Genomic DNA, 14,425 nt, shown 5'->3' with positions numbered 1-14,425 from the left:
GTGCACGCTTCACCCACTATATATAGCAGCAGACTGTGTGCCCCTACGCAAAAACATTCTCATATCTAGTTTTAACTTTACATATAAAAATAACTTGGAGAAAATACAAAAAAACATTTTATTTTAACATGAAAATATCACAAAAATTAGTAAGCCTGAGATGTAGGGTTTTGGTGAAAAACAAGAGGCTTGTAGTGTTTTGGCTGCTGATAAAGATGCATGTATTGATAGCTGGGGTGAAAAGCAGAAGAATGCACTTATTTCTTCTGCATGTCAGTATCTTCAAACACAGTAAGCCACATGCACCCTTCTTTCCTTATGTAGATGCTGGTTCACCATGTTTAATTCCAGCGGAAGTGGATCTGACGTGGGCGGTCAGCCCCCTCCTTTACCAATGGCTTATGGAATTCACGTCCTGCACGAGAGTGGATATTTGCCCAACAAAACTCACAGTAATACTGCAGGCAAGTGACATTGGCACAAAAGAAAGGAGCAAACTTCCCACCGCATCGTGCACCCTGGCATTCGTCACACATCTGGTCATCCAACACATATGGCTTTACCTCCACCTGTTGGAGTAAAACAGAAACAATTCTAGTTAATACCTATTCCTACTTAAAGTTGTGTGAGGGCATTCAGTTTTTTCTGGTTTAAAAAAAAACCAAACAAACCAGATGTCTGAAATCAGACATATTAGCGCCTTTATCTAACTAATCAGTTATTGCTCTTCATCATTTACCAGCTACAGATCTATCCATACAGTAAGCAGAACACTTCAAGGCAGATCTTTAGAAGTACACTATATACGTAATAAATAGCTACATCAGAACCTCCCCTTAATTTACTCTGGAAGGATGTTCTTGGCAAATGGTAATATGGAAGTATGTGTAGAAAACAAGCAAACAAGCCCAAAGGTCTCCCAACTAATCTCATCAGCTCCCGAATGTACCCCAACATGTCATCCAGTTCTATACTGTTTAGCAAAAAACAATTGAACATACAAAAATGTAACTATTTATACATTAACCTTTTTAAAAAAGTAAGTATAAGTCTCTGCATGTACTACTTTTGTGTGCAAATTAAAAGTACTTTCCGGAGGCTGGAATACAGATCTTTTAGCACTCCTGTTCCCTGTAAATTCACTCCCTGTTTCTAAAATATGGTCAAATTTGGAGCTACAGATCTTCGCCATCTATTACTTTCCCTTTTTGTGGCTTTGAGCTGTACAGAAATTTGTATTCAATGTATTTCTGCAAATGTTAAAAAAAAAACATTTTGCAAGTCCACGGACTGCTAGAAACACCTGTCTTACACAGCTTCTTTCTCCCAAACTCATCTGACTACCAGAGTGGAAAAGTGGCAGGAGTCCAGTGGTAAATTTTGCATTATGTCTTTGCGTAACTGAACTGTTACAGACTGCGATCAGACAGGAAGGAGAACTTCATAATAAAACACAAAATGACTTGACTCCATCATTAAGGAATGTATTGTTGTCTTCCACATTTTCCTCACTTTTAAAGACGGTATTTTTTGCCTTTTGTTGGCAAAAAGAGCTATTCCAGTTCATACTAAAACCCACTGCTGTAAGAGATCTTTTTCTGAGATACTGTTACCTAAGAATGCTACATATAGACATCAACTTTATGTACTATACTCAGACAGAGTATGTTTGAAACAATAAGAATTTTAAAATGCTATTTTTTCCATTGTGTCTCCAGAGGAAACAATCTGCACATACAGCTATCCACCCAACAGTTTTACAGCAGAATAGCCTTCGTGTTCTTAGCTTCAGAAGTAGAGGTCATACGTGACATGTCAAACGCATCTACGTTTGAAATAGAGTGTGCTTCTTCCTGTAATCTATATTCAGTACAAGCTCTACTTCTTATTTCACTACAACGACCTGCCTTATCACAAATTACACTCAAACTTTCCAATAAACAGGTACCTTATGCAGTAACTCTGTTCGCGGTTCAGAATTACTGAAAGCATGAAGCAGCATGTATTTCAAGCTTTGGTGCATTAATGCACCAAGATCGGTATGAAGATGATTTCAAATGTATAAGAGAGACACTTTGGGGAATAGCAGTATTACATGAAGTGGATGCAGACTACTGGCATATGAAAGTTAACAACATTTTAAGGAATTGTTGGAGCTGAAACTCCAAATGAGTTTCAAGGAAATGTTTGGAGCTGAGCTTTCATATATGATAAAACAGGATGAGGAGCACTTTACTAAGCAAAAACATCTGTTAGAGAAACTGAATGTATCTACATGTCAAAAAAACTGGAGAGATGCTGCAGAGTACTTAGGTAAGGAAGAAGTTAAGATCACAGACAATGTTTGTTAAGCGACCGCGACACAAAGATTTCCAATTAAGGTAAGAAAAGGTATGTGCAAAAAAAATGCTATAAATACTTTGAACTGAAATTCAGAAGGACAAACAGGTGAACTGCAAAATTTAGCAATGAAAAAACACAGACAAAACTGGTTATGAAAAGAATGTGAAAGGACAGCAGACCTACAGAAACTGGATGTAACTGGTAAGAAAGGCTACGCTAAGGTAAAGGGTAGGAGAACAGCCTGCTTCTAAGATTTCAGTGAAATATGTAATACATTGCTTTATTGCCCAGCGTACATACTCATCTCAGATGAAGGCAGTACCCGAAGTAGGACTATCTTCCTCATTTACAAAAACAGTGGTCTACAGATTTATACAAATTGCTTGCTCATCAGTAATACTGATTTCAGAATTTTTTAAGACCCTGAAAAGGCATTAGTGTATAAACTCCATGGAGCAAAAAACTATTTCTGAAAATAGTTCTTTTCATACTTTCAGAAACAGCTAAGAGTTAAGGTGTTCCCTAAAAAGAGGCTGTTTTCTATTACTCCTCAGTAATGCAAATAACTGGGTTGTATAAATATATATATAATTATAGAAATAATAAGGACTGACCATATGATTTAATTAGAGAAGATAATTTAAAAAATAAAGATTAAAACCCCTCTGAAATAAACAAAGACATTCATAAACCCTCCCCATCACAAGGTTTAAAGACAAATTTATTAAAATACTTAGATTTGGCACTGCTGTATTTTTCAAGTGAAACACCTCAGGAGTAGCACACATTTTTAAAAATAAGAAAAAACAAGGATGCTAATAAAAATGCCAAAATTCCAGATTTAAGAGAATACTTGAGACAAAAAATTAATTTTCAAGAATTAGAAAAGCAACACTAAAGAAAGAACACAAATTATAAAAAACAATAAAGAAACTGTGAGAATTCAGATACTTAAAGAGAAAGCCTAGATCTTCCTTCCCTCTCCCCCCAACCTCTCCAGCCCATGAACAGCTATCTACAGATACTAATGATACTTGTTTCTTCCTTTTTTTTTTTTGTAATAGTGATTGAAGAAATCATTTGACTACTGTTTTTATAAATTAAGTCTCATAGATACAACTCAAATGCTGTGCTTCTGAAATCTAGTATTTGGGGTAGATTTTGTGGGTTTTCTTCCCTGTCCAAGCTCTACGAAGCTTGCAGCACATGCCCATTGTTTTACTGGAGATTTACAGCCTATCCCCTTTAAGTATTTCAGTGTTATATCATATATTAACAAGTTATATCCCCTTCTCTGCAAACAGCAAGCACTGCCATTTCAGATGTGTGCTCGGCACCCAAAGAGCCCTTAAAATCTCTGGTGACCTATCATAAAAAAAACCCAAAACAACAAACAAACCTACTTGGAAGTGCAGCCTTCAAAGGCAGGTTCATGCCTTCCTTTCTCTTATGAGATGGTACTGCCAGTCTATCACATACTCCTCTACTGCAAAAGACACTTCCATGGGAAGAGGAAGACCACGATAAAAGCGTCCCCTAGTTCACAGGGTTCAAGTCCATGTCTCCCACCTTTGAGGGAGAACTAGTTTGGATGGGACCCAACTGTCCACCTCTAATTTTAAAGTTAGGTCACCTCACAGCCAAATGCACTATAGATGGCTCCTGAAACACACTAAGCTATATCTGATTCTGAAGCTAAATGACCCATTCAGCATTTCTTTAGGAGGAGTTCTGGATTCTGGTCCTTACTCCCATTTTGTCCAAATAATCAAATGCAAGATGATAAATAGTTTTATTTCCCTTCACACAGTCACAGTGTCAAGGCCATTTTCCCTGTTATGTAATTAGCCAAAAGGTAGAGCTACTAGTCGAAGTCAGCTGCAAGTCACAAGGACAGAATTCCACCAGCAAAATGTAGCTATCACAGAGTAACATGAAGCCCAGTTCACTACATTCAGACCTGCTCATCCTCTAGAAAGGACCATGTTTGGGGATTTCAGTTCACTAGGCAACTGGTATCTGAGAGACAGATGTAAAGCTGTATTACTCTATTTGAAAGGAGAGAAGCACATGCTCCCTCCCTACAGCACACTTCTGTTAACTGTACTACTTTCTTTTTCCCATGTCTTTGATCTGTAGAGGAGACTGGACCTTGAACTACTTTACTTACTGAACCCTTCTTCCTCTAAGACCCTTTTTTTTTTATTTAAAAGAACATCTATTAATACCAGCTGACTACCTCTGCAGCTCTTGACATCAAAACTAGTGACACTTAAAACTGACATAATTTAGATGCCAGTCGTCTTTGCTACTCTTATACTTCTAATTAGGAGTAACGAAGTTGACTAGTCTTCTTAATAAAAGTTAGTTTTGCTTTAGCTAGCAATAAGCATCTGTAGCAATCAGAAATGTACATCGATAAATACTAAGACGACTCTCAAACAGAAAGAATAAGACATTCTGTATTTTAGGTGTTGAGCTTGATGGATTTTCTGAAGTGCTGAGCACTGACAATTATGGCTGAAATTAAGGGCAGCTGCAAATATAAAGCTAATCTGAAACCAATGAATACTAGAGTTTCCTATGAATGACAGAGGAATTATCACAGTATTTGGTTTCATTAGAACAAGGGAGAGAAAAAGATTTTCAAGCCCTTTGCCCATACACAACAAAACCAGGAACTCCAGAATGGAAAGAACATATGGTCTAACATATGTCCAAGGAACAAACTGCTGCTCTGTGGAATGCATGTGGTTCGTTTGGGGGCATTCACAGTTTAACTCTTGGAACTAGTGGAGTTACAGGAATACTAAAAGAAATGTAGAAGCTGGCATGAAAGCCAATCAAATGCAATGTTACCACACCCTGAGAAGTTCCTTTATAGATCATCACGCTCATATTTATTTGTTTTAATTTCTGTACAACTTACTCGTTTATCAATATCGCCATGCTGAAGTTGAACAAACCGAGCACTGATGGCAGCAATATAACTCTGCTGATTGGAAAAAGCAACACGTCCAGCACCTTTTGGGTATTTCAGCTCAGGGTCAGTATCAATTCCTGCGTAACAAACTCCACCATAGAGACGGTCCATGATCATAGCCAATTCCACTGTTAAGAAACAAAATAATGTTCATTTAAACTGTTCTTACAGTACAAACTTTATATAATATGCTTATATTTAAAAATACTAGAAAAGTTAATTTTAATAATTAATTTTGCAACAGCCGATGTAACAGTAAGAACAAGAAATACAAAAACATACTAAATAAGCTATGAAATACTCAGCAGACAGATCTTTCACACTGTGGGTACATACATCCAAGGAACAATGAAATTCTAAGTCCTTGCAGTCCTTGATAACCTGGAACTGAAATTCCAGGGCAGTTTTCTTCAGGGGATTACAGCAAAAGACTTTTTGGGCAGGCATGGAATGTTAGCTGTATAAAATAGATCCACATGCCACAAATTCCTTGGTACATGTTCTCTGGCTGTCCTAATGCTCTATGTCCTACTTGAATTTAAAGATGTAGTTAGCATCTTTTCATCAGCCACACAGAGCTTGATTATCTCTACAGTGCTACGCTTACCACAGATACTGAAGCTCATAGAAACAAAAATCTCAAATTTTACAGATCAAGTATTTTAGCAATACTCTAGTAATACTTCATACTGAATTCAGTTTTGCAATTCATTTAGGTGGAAAATACTATTTTTTTCAGAATTAGTATCCTCTGTATTAGGATATAAAGGTGTCAGCAGTCATTGATGTTCAATAGCTGTTTGAAAAGCCTCCTGAAGTCTTACTGCTTTTGTGAAGTCATGATTCTATTTCACAATGCCATAAAAATTTCATTTTCACATATACAGGGCACTTGAAAGCTAAGCATAAGAATGCATCCATTAAATTTACCACAGACATTCAGCACAGTAATCTGGAATATTTGGACTGAATTTAAAGAAAAATTAATCTGCAGTTGGAACATACTGTGTTTATGCTTTTACAGAGCTTGTACTACAGTCAAAAGTACAGTCTTAAAAGTAAAATAACATAAAAGCTTGAGCATTTCAGGTCCAAGATAGAAAAATTTAAGATTCTTTATACCCCAAATTTGCACTATCACTTCTTGGTTCTCCTACATCTTCCATCTGAAAGCTCATCTTTCTGTAAGAATAAAATTCATTACAAACTATAGAAGACTAATGAAGTCCAGGAGTCATTCTAATAGAAAATGGGATTTGAACCACTGTATGTTACGCTTCTACTTCCAACATTCACTTCAACCTACTTACTAGAAGGCCACCATAAAATATTGTAAAAGGCTACTGCATTCAATCTCACAAAGCAGACTGTCCAGGTTGTAGCTCAACCACAGCTAGAGAAACATTTAATTTTTCCTTCATGCACTCCGACAAATGTCTAGAAAGAGTCCTCCAATCTCATGTAGTGTTGTGCTATACAGACTGTGCTAGCTTTCTGAATTTCCTCCTTTTTTCCTCTATTCCTACTTCCTTCAAGTACTCCTTCATCACTTGTGTTTTTGCTTTGTCCGTATTAGCAAGAGTAACTGCAACCTGATAGTAGGGAAGAGTAGCTAATGCACAATGACAAGCAAGTACAAATAGAGCTCCACATACTCATGGAGCATGGCAGAGAGGTTTTCATAGCATTATTTTAAAAAAAAACTCTATTGTGACATAGTTTACACTACAGTTTTGCTAATATGATCAAAATCTTTTCTACAGCTTTAGACATGTAACGGTTTCCAGTAAATCTCAATGATAAACAGTGATTTATGGCCAAAGCCAGATGAAAACAGTTACTAGAGAAATGTAAGAATACAAGAATATTGTACTGTGGTTATAACTATCACGACAGTCTTCTATTTTTTTATATATATATCTATACCTATCCATACATAACTATACAGAAGTATGCATCGTTCAAATTATTTCCAATAATCTCCTACTTCTAAAAATAGCCAGAGATTATACTCACCAGCTCTTAATGGTCTAGGGACTCCTCCAACAAAAATTGTTTTTCGAGGATCAAGCGGCTGGGAACCATCCATCACAAAGTCACTGTCACTTAGATTCCAGGGACGGATCTGAACCTATTAAATTGGGAAAGAAAATAGTATGCTACTTTAAGTTTCACTACATAGTGGATATATGTTCATCAGCCTATATAAACTGTCAAACAGTCATAACCCCATTAGCTTTGCATGTCTAGGTGCTCTGTTTTAATCCTGTTAATTCCAAACACTACAATTTTAAAATCATCGAACTGTTCCAGATGTTGAGCTCTGCCAACAGTAGTTTGCTTTTGATTATTTTCATCGTCATCATTTCAAATGCAGCTTTCGACAGATGGCAGCTATAGCCTGCAGGCCATCTACTGTTTACTTACTGGCTTGTCCTTGATAGTAGGACTGGAAACACAAAGATAGAGCTTTCCATCTTCTTCAATGCAGGCGTCAATCAGGGCCTGAACAGAACTCTCTTCTTGAAACAGGAGGAACGCATAGCCTGGGAAAAAAGCCAAACAAACGTATTTTTTCTCTTATCTTTATTTTTCTTAATCATCTTCGCCAATGACTTTTCCATACAAATGTGTTTACTCCAAAAGTAAAAGAAAGTCAAACCAATTCTTTGTTATTAGTCATCTTCTTTAACTATGTACTACCTTGCCATGATCAACAGAACTTCTATCCTTAAAATAATTGTCAAAAGAGACTAATAACCAAATAAAAGCAAACACGTCTGCTCTATAATGTACTGGAAGTCTAGGTTGAGCATAATTCATTGGCAGCAACGGACATTATACAATGAAAATCCGACTTGGCATGAAGGACTAATCTCTATTCTAGAGATTAGATCAAAGTACTTTGTTACATAAGTGACCCAGCAAACCTCCCAAACACTACAAAAATAGGAATTAAAATGCTTATTTAATGCTACAGTAAAAACAAACAGCCAGACAAGCAAAGAACTTCACATGTTAGAATACCTTAACAGTTACAGTATAATGATATATACCAAATTTGTTACTTTACAGGTGCCCGATAGCGCAATTAGGGTTGTATTCTAAAACGAACTTTAAAAGGACCATAAATCCACATTTCTTTCTGAGATTACTACCAAGTGTGGAATTTTCACACAAAGTTATATTTTATTACTTGGATGGAAAAGTAAATGCTGAAGCAGCTGTTCTAGAGTGGGCTTGGCAAGAAGGAGCATGGCTGCTTTACCAAGCTTTTTGGAAATGATACTGTATTTCTGAGAGAAGCTAGTTAACCACTGGCAATTTCTTATTGCAAACAGACAGTGTGGGTCATGAAGGCAAAGATGGTAGGGGGCATCTTGAAGAGCATTAAAGAATCATTGTGCTACGAAGAACATAAGATTAGAGAAGCAAATGCACAACTGATTTTAGATATATAGGAGCAAAAGCAGGATTTAAAGAAAAAGCTGTAAGGCCTACTGGTCTTTCTAATAACTTGTAACTTTCTAATAACTTGTACCTCATTTCTTACCCCTCACACCACAGTCCTATCACAGCTACATACAAGGGAGACATGACAAGGTTTTATGTATTCTGTATTTTTATGTAAATTTTATTTAGTTTCTTAACAAATATGCTGTAGGGAATCTTTGGGCTTGGGCTGAAGCGTTTCCTTGTGAAGTCCATTTTTCATTGCTGAACAATATTTTTTAGTGACAGCCTGTTTAACTTAAGCTTAATTAGTAAATATTTAGATTCAAAATCTTTTAATGGGGACATCTTTCAGTATTTATCTTAGAATTTAAAATCCACATATTACCTATGCAAAACTCACTCACTGAATGAGGGCAAGTGCAGACTTGCATGGGTGAGACCAGACCCGTGTAACTGTTCTTAGTTGTGGGGAAGCCAGGCACACGCATTCCTGTTTGAATGCAGAGCTCAGTACAAGAATGATGGGAGTGTGAAAACTTGAATAATCAAAGGGACGGCTAAATGCACATGATACCGACTAAGGGATCATACATACAAAGTAAGACGCACAGCCAGAAGTAAGTAAAATATTTTGCCAGATGCTGATTTTCCATCAGTTCTTATCCTAAATCAAATCAAGGGTACTGCCATATAGCTCCTGATACATAAAGATGGTCAGTGTCTCCACGTGATCTACCACCTGTATGTCTGGAACTATTAATACGCTTAACTGTGGCAGCTTGTAAAAAGATAGAAAATTCAAATATAAGAACTCGATGAGGGAACAATTAGGATTACTATATCCTTCCACACCTGAAATAAAAGGAAAGCAATACCAAAACTATATGTTAATACTGCTTTCTCAACATTATCTGCAAAACATTTACTGATGTCTGAGTTCATCCCACTTAAATTTTAAGCATCAGACAGGCTTGTGTCATGAGCTTAGCTGTACTACTCGCTCTCTAAAGACACAGAGAAAGTTAGGGTATAGTCTGTACTATCAAATTGGTCTGGCTGTAGTTTTGCTCCACAGCTCTAGGTGTGAGCTTCAATGATATACAGCGCATTTTAGTTTGCTCCCCAAGTCTAGCCTGGAGGAAAATAACCAGTTCTCTTGGTGAAGAAAACTGGCTAGAGAGGGTAATTTGCTCAAGTGTCACATTTTATAGCCATATACAGAAACAGTCAATCCCTTCCAAAGAATGCTAGACTTGCACAGCCTGCATACAAACCACTCTCCATCACTTGCCCTGGACCGGGACACATTTCCTGGCACAAATCAATTATACATTAGCCATAGACTTCTCCAAAGAACACCAGTTACATAAGCAACCAGCCTATACTCATTAGCAAGAAAGTGCTTGCAAAGGGAAATTACACTCTTATCTTAGGTATTTCATTTAGACATCATAAATTAGGGCTCTTCTTGTTACTACAGCTATCACATGCCAACAACTATATGGCAGCACAAACTTTATTCTTATCCCTTTCTGCTTTCCCAATATATGCTTTTATTGGATTATTTTTCATCTCAACATCCATAACTCATGAACTATTGTGGATGTTTAATGTCTGCAAAGCTAGTACAGTGGTGGTAAGTCACATGCATAAGCATGATGAAAAAGATCAAGTAGTCTTTTTGGAGTAGTACTGAACTACAATTACCATGTGTGATAGAAATTACATGTCACAGTGAACATGGTGGGGAGGTAGGGTGAAGAGTAGAAGGTGTTTTACTGTACTGCAAAACAGCTTAGCTCCCTAGTTTCTTGGGGTTTTTTTGGTGTAACGTATCAGTCATTTAACTCTAACAGCTTCACACCCGATAGCAATGCAAGTCTGTTTACAATGGAAAAGCAAAGCTACTCTAATAGTCGTCTTTGAAGGAAGCTGCTTCATACCTTTGGGTCATATGTACATCAACAGTAGCAGGTCACAATCAGATATTACTTGCCAAGAGACAAAGCTTGTATGTTTTGTACATATTTCACAAGGTGAAAAGTATTAGATGAAACACAGTCTTATAAAAAATTCTTGTTCACGTGCACCTCTACCAGAATTTATGCCTCCTGTGGGAGTCAAAATTTAGGTAACCCCTGTTAGTGTTTATCACTTGACTAAATACCTGTGCATAACACTGGAACTATTACTAATACTCCTGTTTTCAAAGGCAACCAGTGTGGGTGACTTTGAAAGTACTTGTCCTCAGAAAATTACCTCAAATAATAAACAAATCTTCCTGGAGACGATAATTGACTTAAGAACTACATTTCCTGACATCTGGTTGGACACGATGATCTTAGAGGTCTTTTCCAACCTGTATGATTCTATGATTCTATGATTCTAAAGATACTGCACTGGTTATAGTCATCCTTACTCTGAGCTGATATCTCTCTTAATGAAACAAGACCAAGAAATTAAGTATTTTTTTTCTTTTGAATGTATTGGGTCAGCACCGGAAACAGAAAGCCCAGGTAAGTTTGAAGAGTCCTAGCTCTATTACGAAATTAAACCTTTTCATTTTCTGTGTTTATTACATAAAGAACAAATCAAAAGCAAAGCATTCTAGACTAGATTCACACTGGTAGCTAACACGATTTTCTGAGCAAGGTGTAATTTATTTCATAGTAATATGGAAGGAGAAAGGACACTTCTTCTGCTTTGCATACTCTGTGTAGAAATCAGAGAGCAGCTTTAAGTTCTATCAAACTCCAGTTAACTCCTGTTGCTAGTAGCTTAGAGAAGGAGTCAAGAAAATCAGCGCAAGGCAGCATGGCACTGTCCATGCCAGCCAATACGGCTGTATTTTGTTTTGGGGTTGGTTCCTCTATTGTCCTGACAGACTCTCCCCAGAGGAGATTAAATGGCCTCAAGGCAGTGCAATTCTTGCCCACAGAATGCTGCGCCTTAGCTTAAATCAGAAAGAATCAGTGTAAACAGCAGGTTAATACAGACAATGGATCTACATTTGATGATGGGAATAATTCACATTTGGGAAGGACACACAACATTTGATCTACTCCTCTTTAAAGAGATCTCATCACCATATTAATTAAATTTAATCTTTAAAACATAAATCTTTCACTTGTTCAGTTTAGTCATCTTTGATGGAGAATTAACTCCAAAATACACTTGAAGTGAAAAAAGGCAGGCTGATACAATTGTAATGTAGCTATTAGCTGAGGCACTTTCGAGTAGGGGGGAGCAGAATTCACTTCAAGATCCAAACACCTATTTCCATATTTCTGCAGTGACTGTGTTTAAGCTCCTACTGTAGTACAGAGATCCAGTTAATGTAGTCAGTGGTGACTGGACAGTTACTCAGCCGACCAAGTGGGACACGGAGGTGCGAGCACCATTTCTCCTCTATAGGACTTTGCTAACCTTCAGCTGGTGCTCCAGAACGGTGTGGGGCTTCAATAGGTGCCGCACCACATTTGCGAGACCTGTGTAAATCTTTTAGATATCCTCGGTTTGGGTAAATGAATCAAGGTCAATGTGCTTATGTTATGGTGACCTGAACAGCCCTCTATACACCACTGACTGTATTGGCCAGATTCCCATTGATTAAAGGAAGCTTAAGACACTAATCACACGTGAAGACACCTGCAGTTACTTGCCTTGAATCCAGAGTTCAATCCTACCCAGTGTGATCAAATAAGCTGGTAACAAGTTAAACAGAACTTGGATGGACCTGGGGTTTTGCTTCTTAAACTAGAAACAGAATATTTTCAACCTAATTTTTTCAGTCAGTTCTAAATTAGCAGTTAGGCACCTTGAATAAACGAAGCTACTGCACAACTGCTGTGATAGAAGGCAACAGAAACACCCGGATAGTTAGAAAAGGCTGGGGATACTGTCCTGTTTAAATCAGATTATCCTCTGTTTGATACGGACTATAAATAGTACAGACACAACCGGGCATATTTTGAAAGGCCTTCTTTGGATTTGCCTATCCTCACGGCACTGTTTCTTTCAGAGCTTCGTTATGATAAGAAGGAGTCCTCACCCCAGCACATTGCTTTGGACATGTGTATTGTTTCATAACTAAGTGTATTCGCCAACTACGTAATAACAGGAGTTATGATAAACAGTGACAAGTCAGAAAGGAAGGAATTCTCCATTACAGTTGGCAGATCACTTACAGACTTTGTACTTCGATCCCAACAGAATAATTTTATTCTGCTTCAGAACAGCGTTTCTTTGTAAGATTAGTGTGAAGTTCTTAAAATTCCTGTTTTCTTTGGGCCTACAAAATGTAGTTAGTTAAGAACAAGCAGTTGGTGTTTCTCAGGAGGCAGCCAGCCTTGATGGATCAGGACACTTTTTGCATTTCTTCAAGCAAGGAAATACTTATTATGAACTTGGCCTTCCCTCAGGACTTTCTGTAAGCAGAGAGCCTGGAAGGAACCACAGCCTGGAAAACTGAACAAGAGCAAAAAAAAAGCAGGCCGTCTCTCTTCACCACAGAGAAGACTATTACATAAATCAGTCCAGAACTGGATAATTCTGAGATGTCTTTGGAAAGTAATACTATGTCAAATCTCTAATGAGACCGAACAAACAAAAATATATACACCAAACTGACGCCACGCAGAGTTCTAACAAATTAGAAACTGGAGATTAAAAGTAAAAAAAAAAAAAAAGAACTCCTTGGGCTAATACAGTATTTCTGAATTGCTAATTACTGATCAGTCTCAAAGCTTTCTTAGTATTTAGCTTATCTTTAGCAGTTTCAGACATCTTATGAAATATATGTATACATGGTTCTTGCCTGCACACGCGAGTAATACTTAAGAAAGACAAATTTTTAAGAAAATCTTCTACAAAATAATCATGGGCCATATCTATTGCACTGGAAAAAACAGATATAAACACAGTAATATTCAGCAGTTAATAGTAAGCTATATTTCCAGAGTATCTACAAAGAGAAACCTACACTGTATTTTAAATGTGTTAGGCTACATTACAAAACAATATTGAATAATGTAGTAAACTGAAAATTAGAATAAAGTTTTAAGATTGAAGAACAGTAAGTGCTATTAAATTTCAAATAAGGATCAGTTAATCATGGGAAATCATCTTAACACTTAGTTTGCAAGTGTTTCCTGAATTAATTCAATCAACAGACTGCAGTTCTTCTATTTGTATTCTCTTCTTTTAAGAAGCTCTGCTTACAATGTAGATTTTTTTTTTTCCTTCTTACTGTGGTAATTATAAATATTCCAACTATATCAAAAAGCTTCATTAAATGAGGAAGTCTGGAAATATATCCTTAAGATGTTTAGATGCTGAGACAGGAGAACCTCCTTGGAAATGAATGCCAGAATCCATTCCTTTCAGGTGAGAATATATTACATGTTCCCTCTTCTATATATTCATCACAGACACTGTGAGATGCATCTTCCTCAAAGAGTTCCTCAAGAATTTCTCTTGGTAATTTATGAAGAGGGATGCACTCCTTAGGATAATCACATTTAACTTGACAGTAGCTTTGTGTATCAGGCTGACAATCACAAAAGCCAAAGTCTCTTTGTTTGTCTTAGAATTTCCATGTAGTGTTCATAAATACTATTCAAATACTTTCAATTCCATTTCCCA

The 14,425-nt window shown here is 37.0% G+C and overlaps 1 protein-coding gene across 5 annotated transcripts in view; it reads right to left on the bottom strand.

Moving 5' to 3' along the window:
- Positions 1–14,425, bottom strand: part of CPEB2 (cytoplasmic polyadenylation element binding protein 2) — a 55,832-nt gene that overhangs the window by 3,397 nt on the left and 38,010 nt on the right. For all 5 annotated transcript variants that reach the window (XM_075148790.1, XM_075148791.1, XM_075148792.1 and 2 more), the window contains 4 exons: positions 7,754–7,872; positions 7,343–7,457; positions 5,273–5,454; positions 1–569 (listed from right to left, as the gene is read on the bottom strand). The exon at positions 1–569 is cut by the window's left edge and continues 3,397 nt beyond it. In XM_075148790.1, the coding sequence (XP_075004891.1) occupies positions 342–569; positions 5,273–5,454; positions 7,343–7,457; positions 7,754–7,872 (644 nt within the window). In that variant the 3' untranslated portion in view covers positions 1–341. The remainder of the gene's footprint in view (positions 570–5,272; positions 5,455–7,342; positions 7,458–7,753; positions 7,873–14,425) is intronic.

This window comes from Calonectris borealis, chromosome 4 (assembly GCF_964195595.1).
Source record: "Calonectris borealis chromosome 4, bCalBor7.hap1.2, whole genome shotgun sequence".
NCBI lineage: Eukaryota > Metazoa > Chordata > Aves > Procellariiformes > Procellariidae > Calonectris > Calonectris borealis.
The sequence above is the reverse complement of the archived record's forward strand: the minus strand, read 5'-3'. Positions and strand labels throughout refer to the sequence as shown.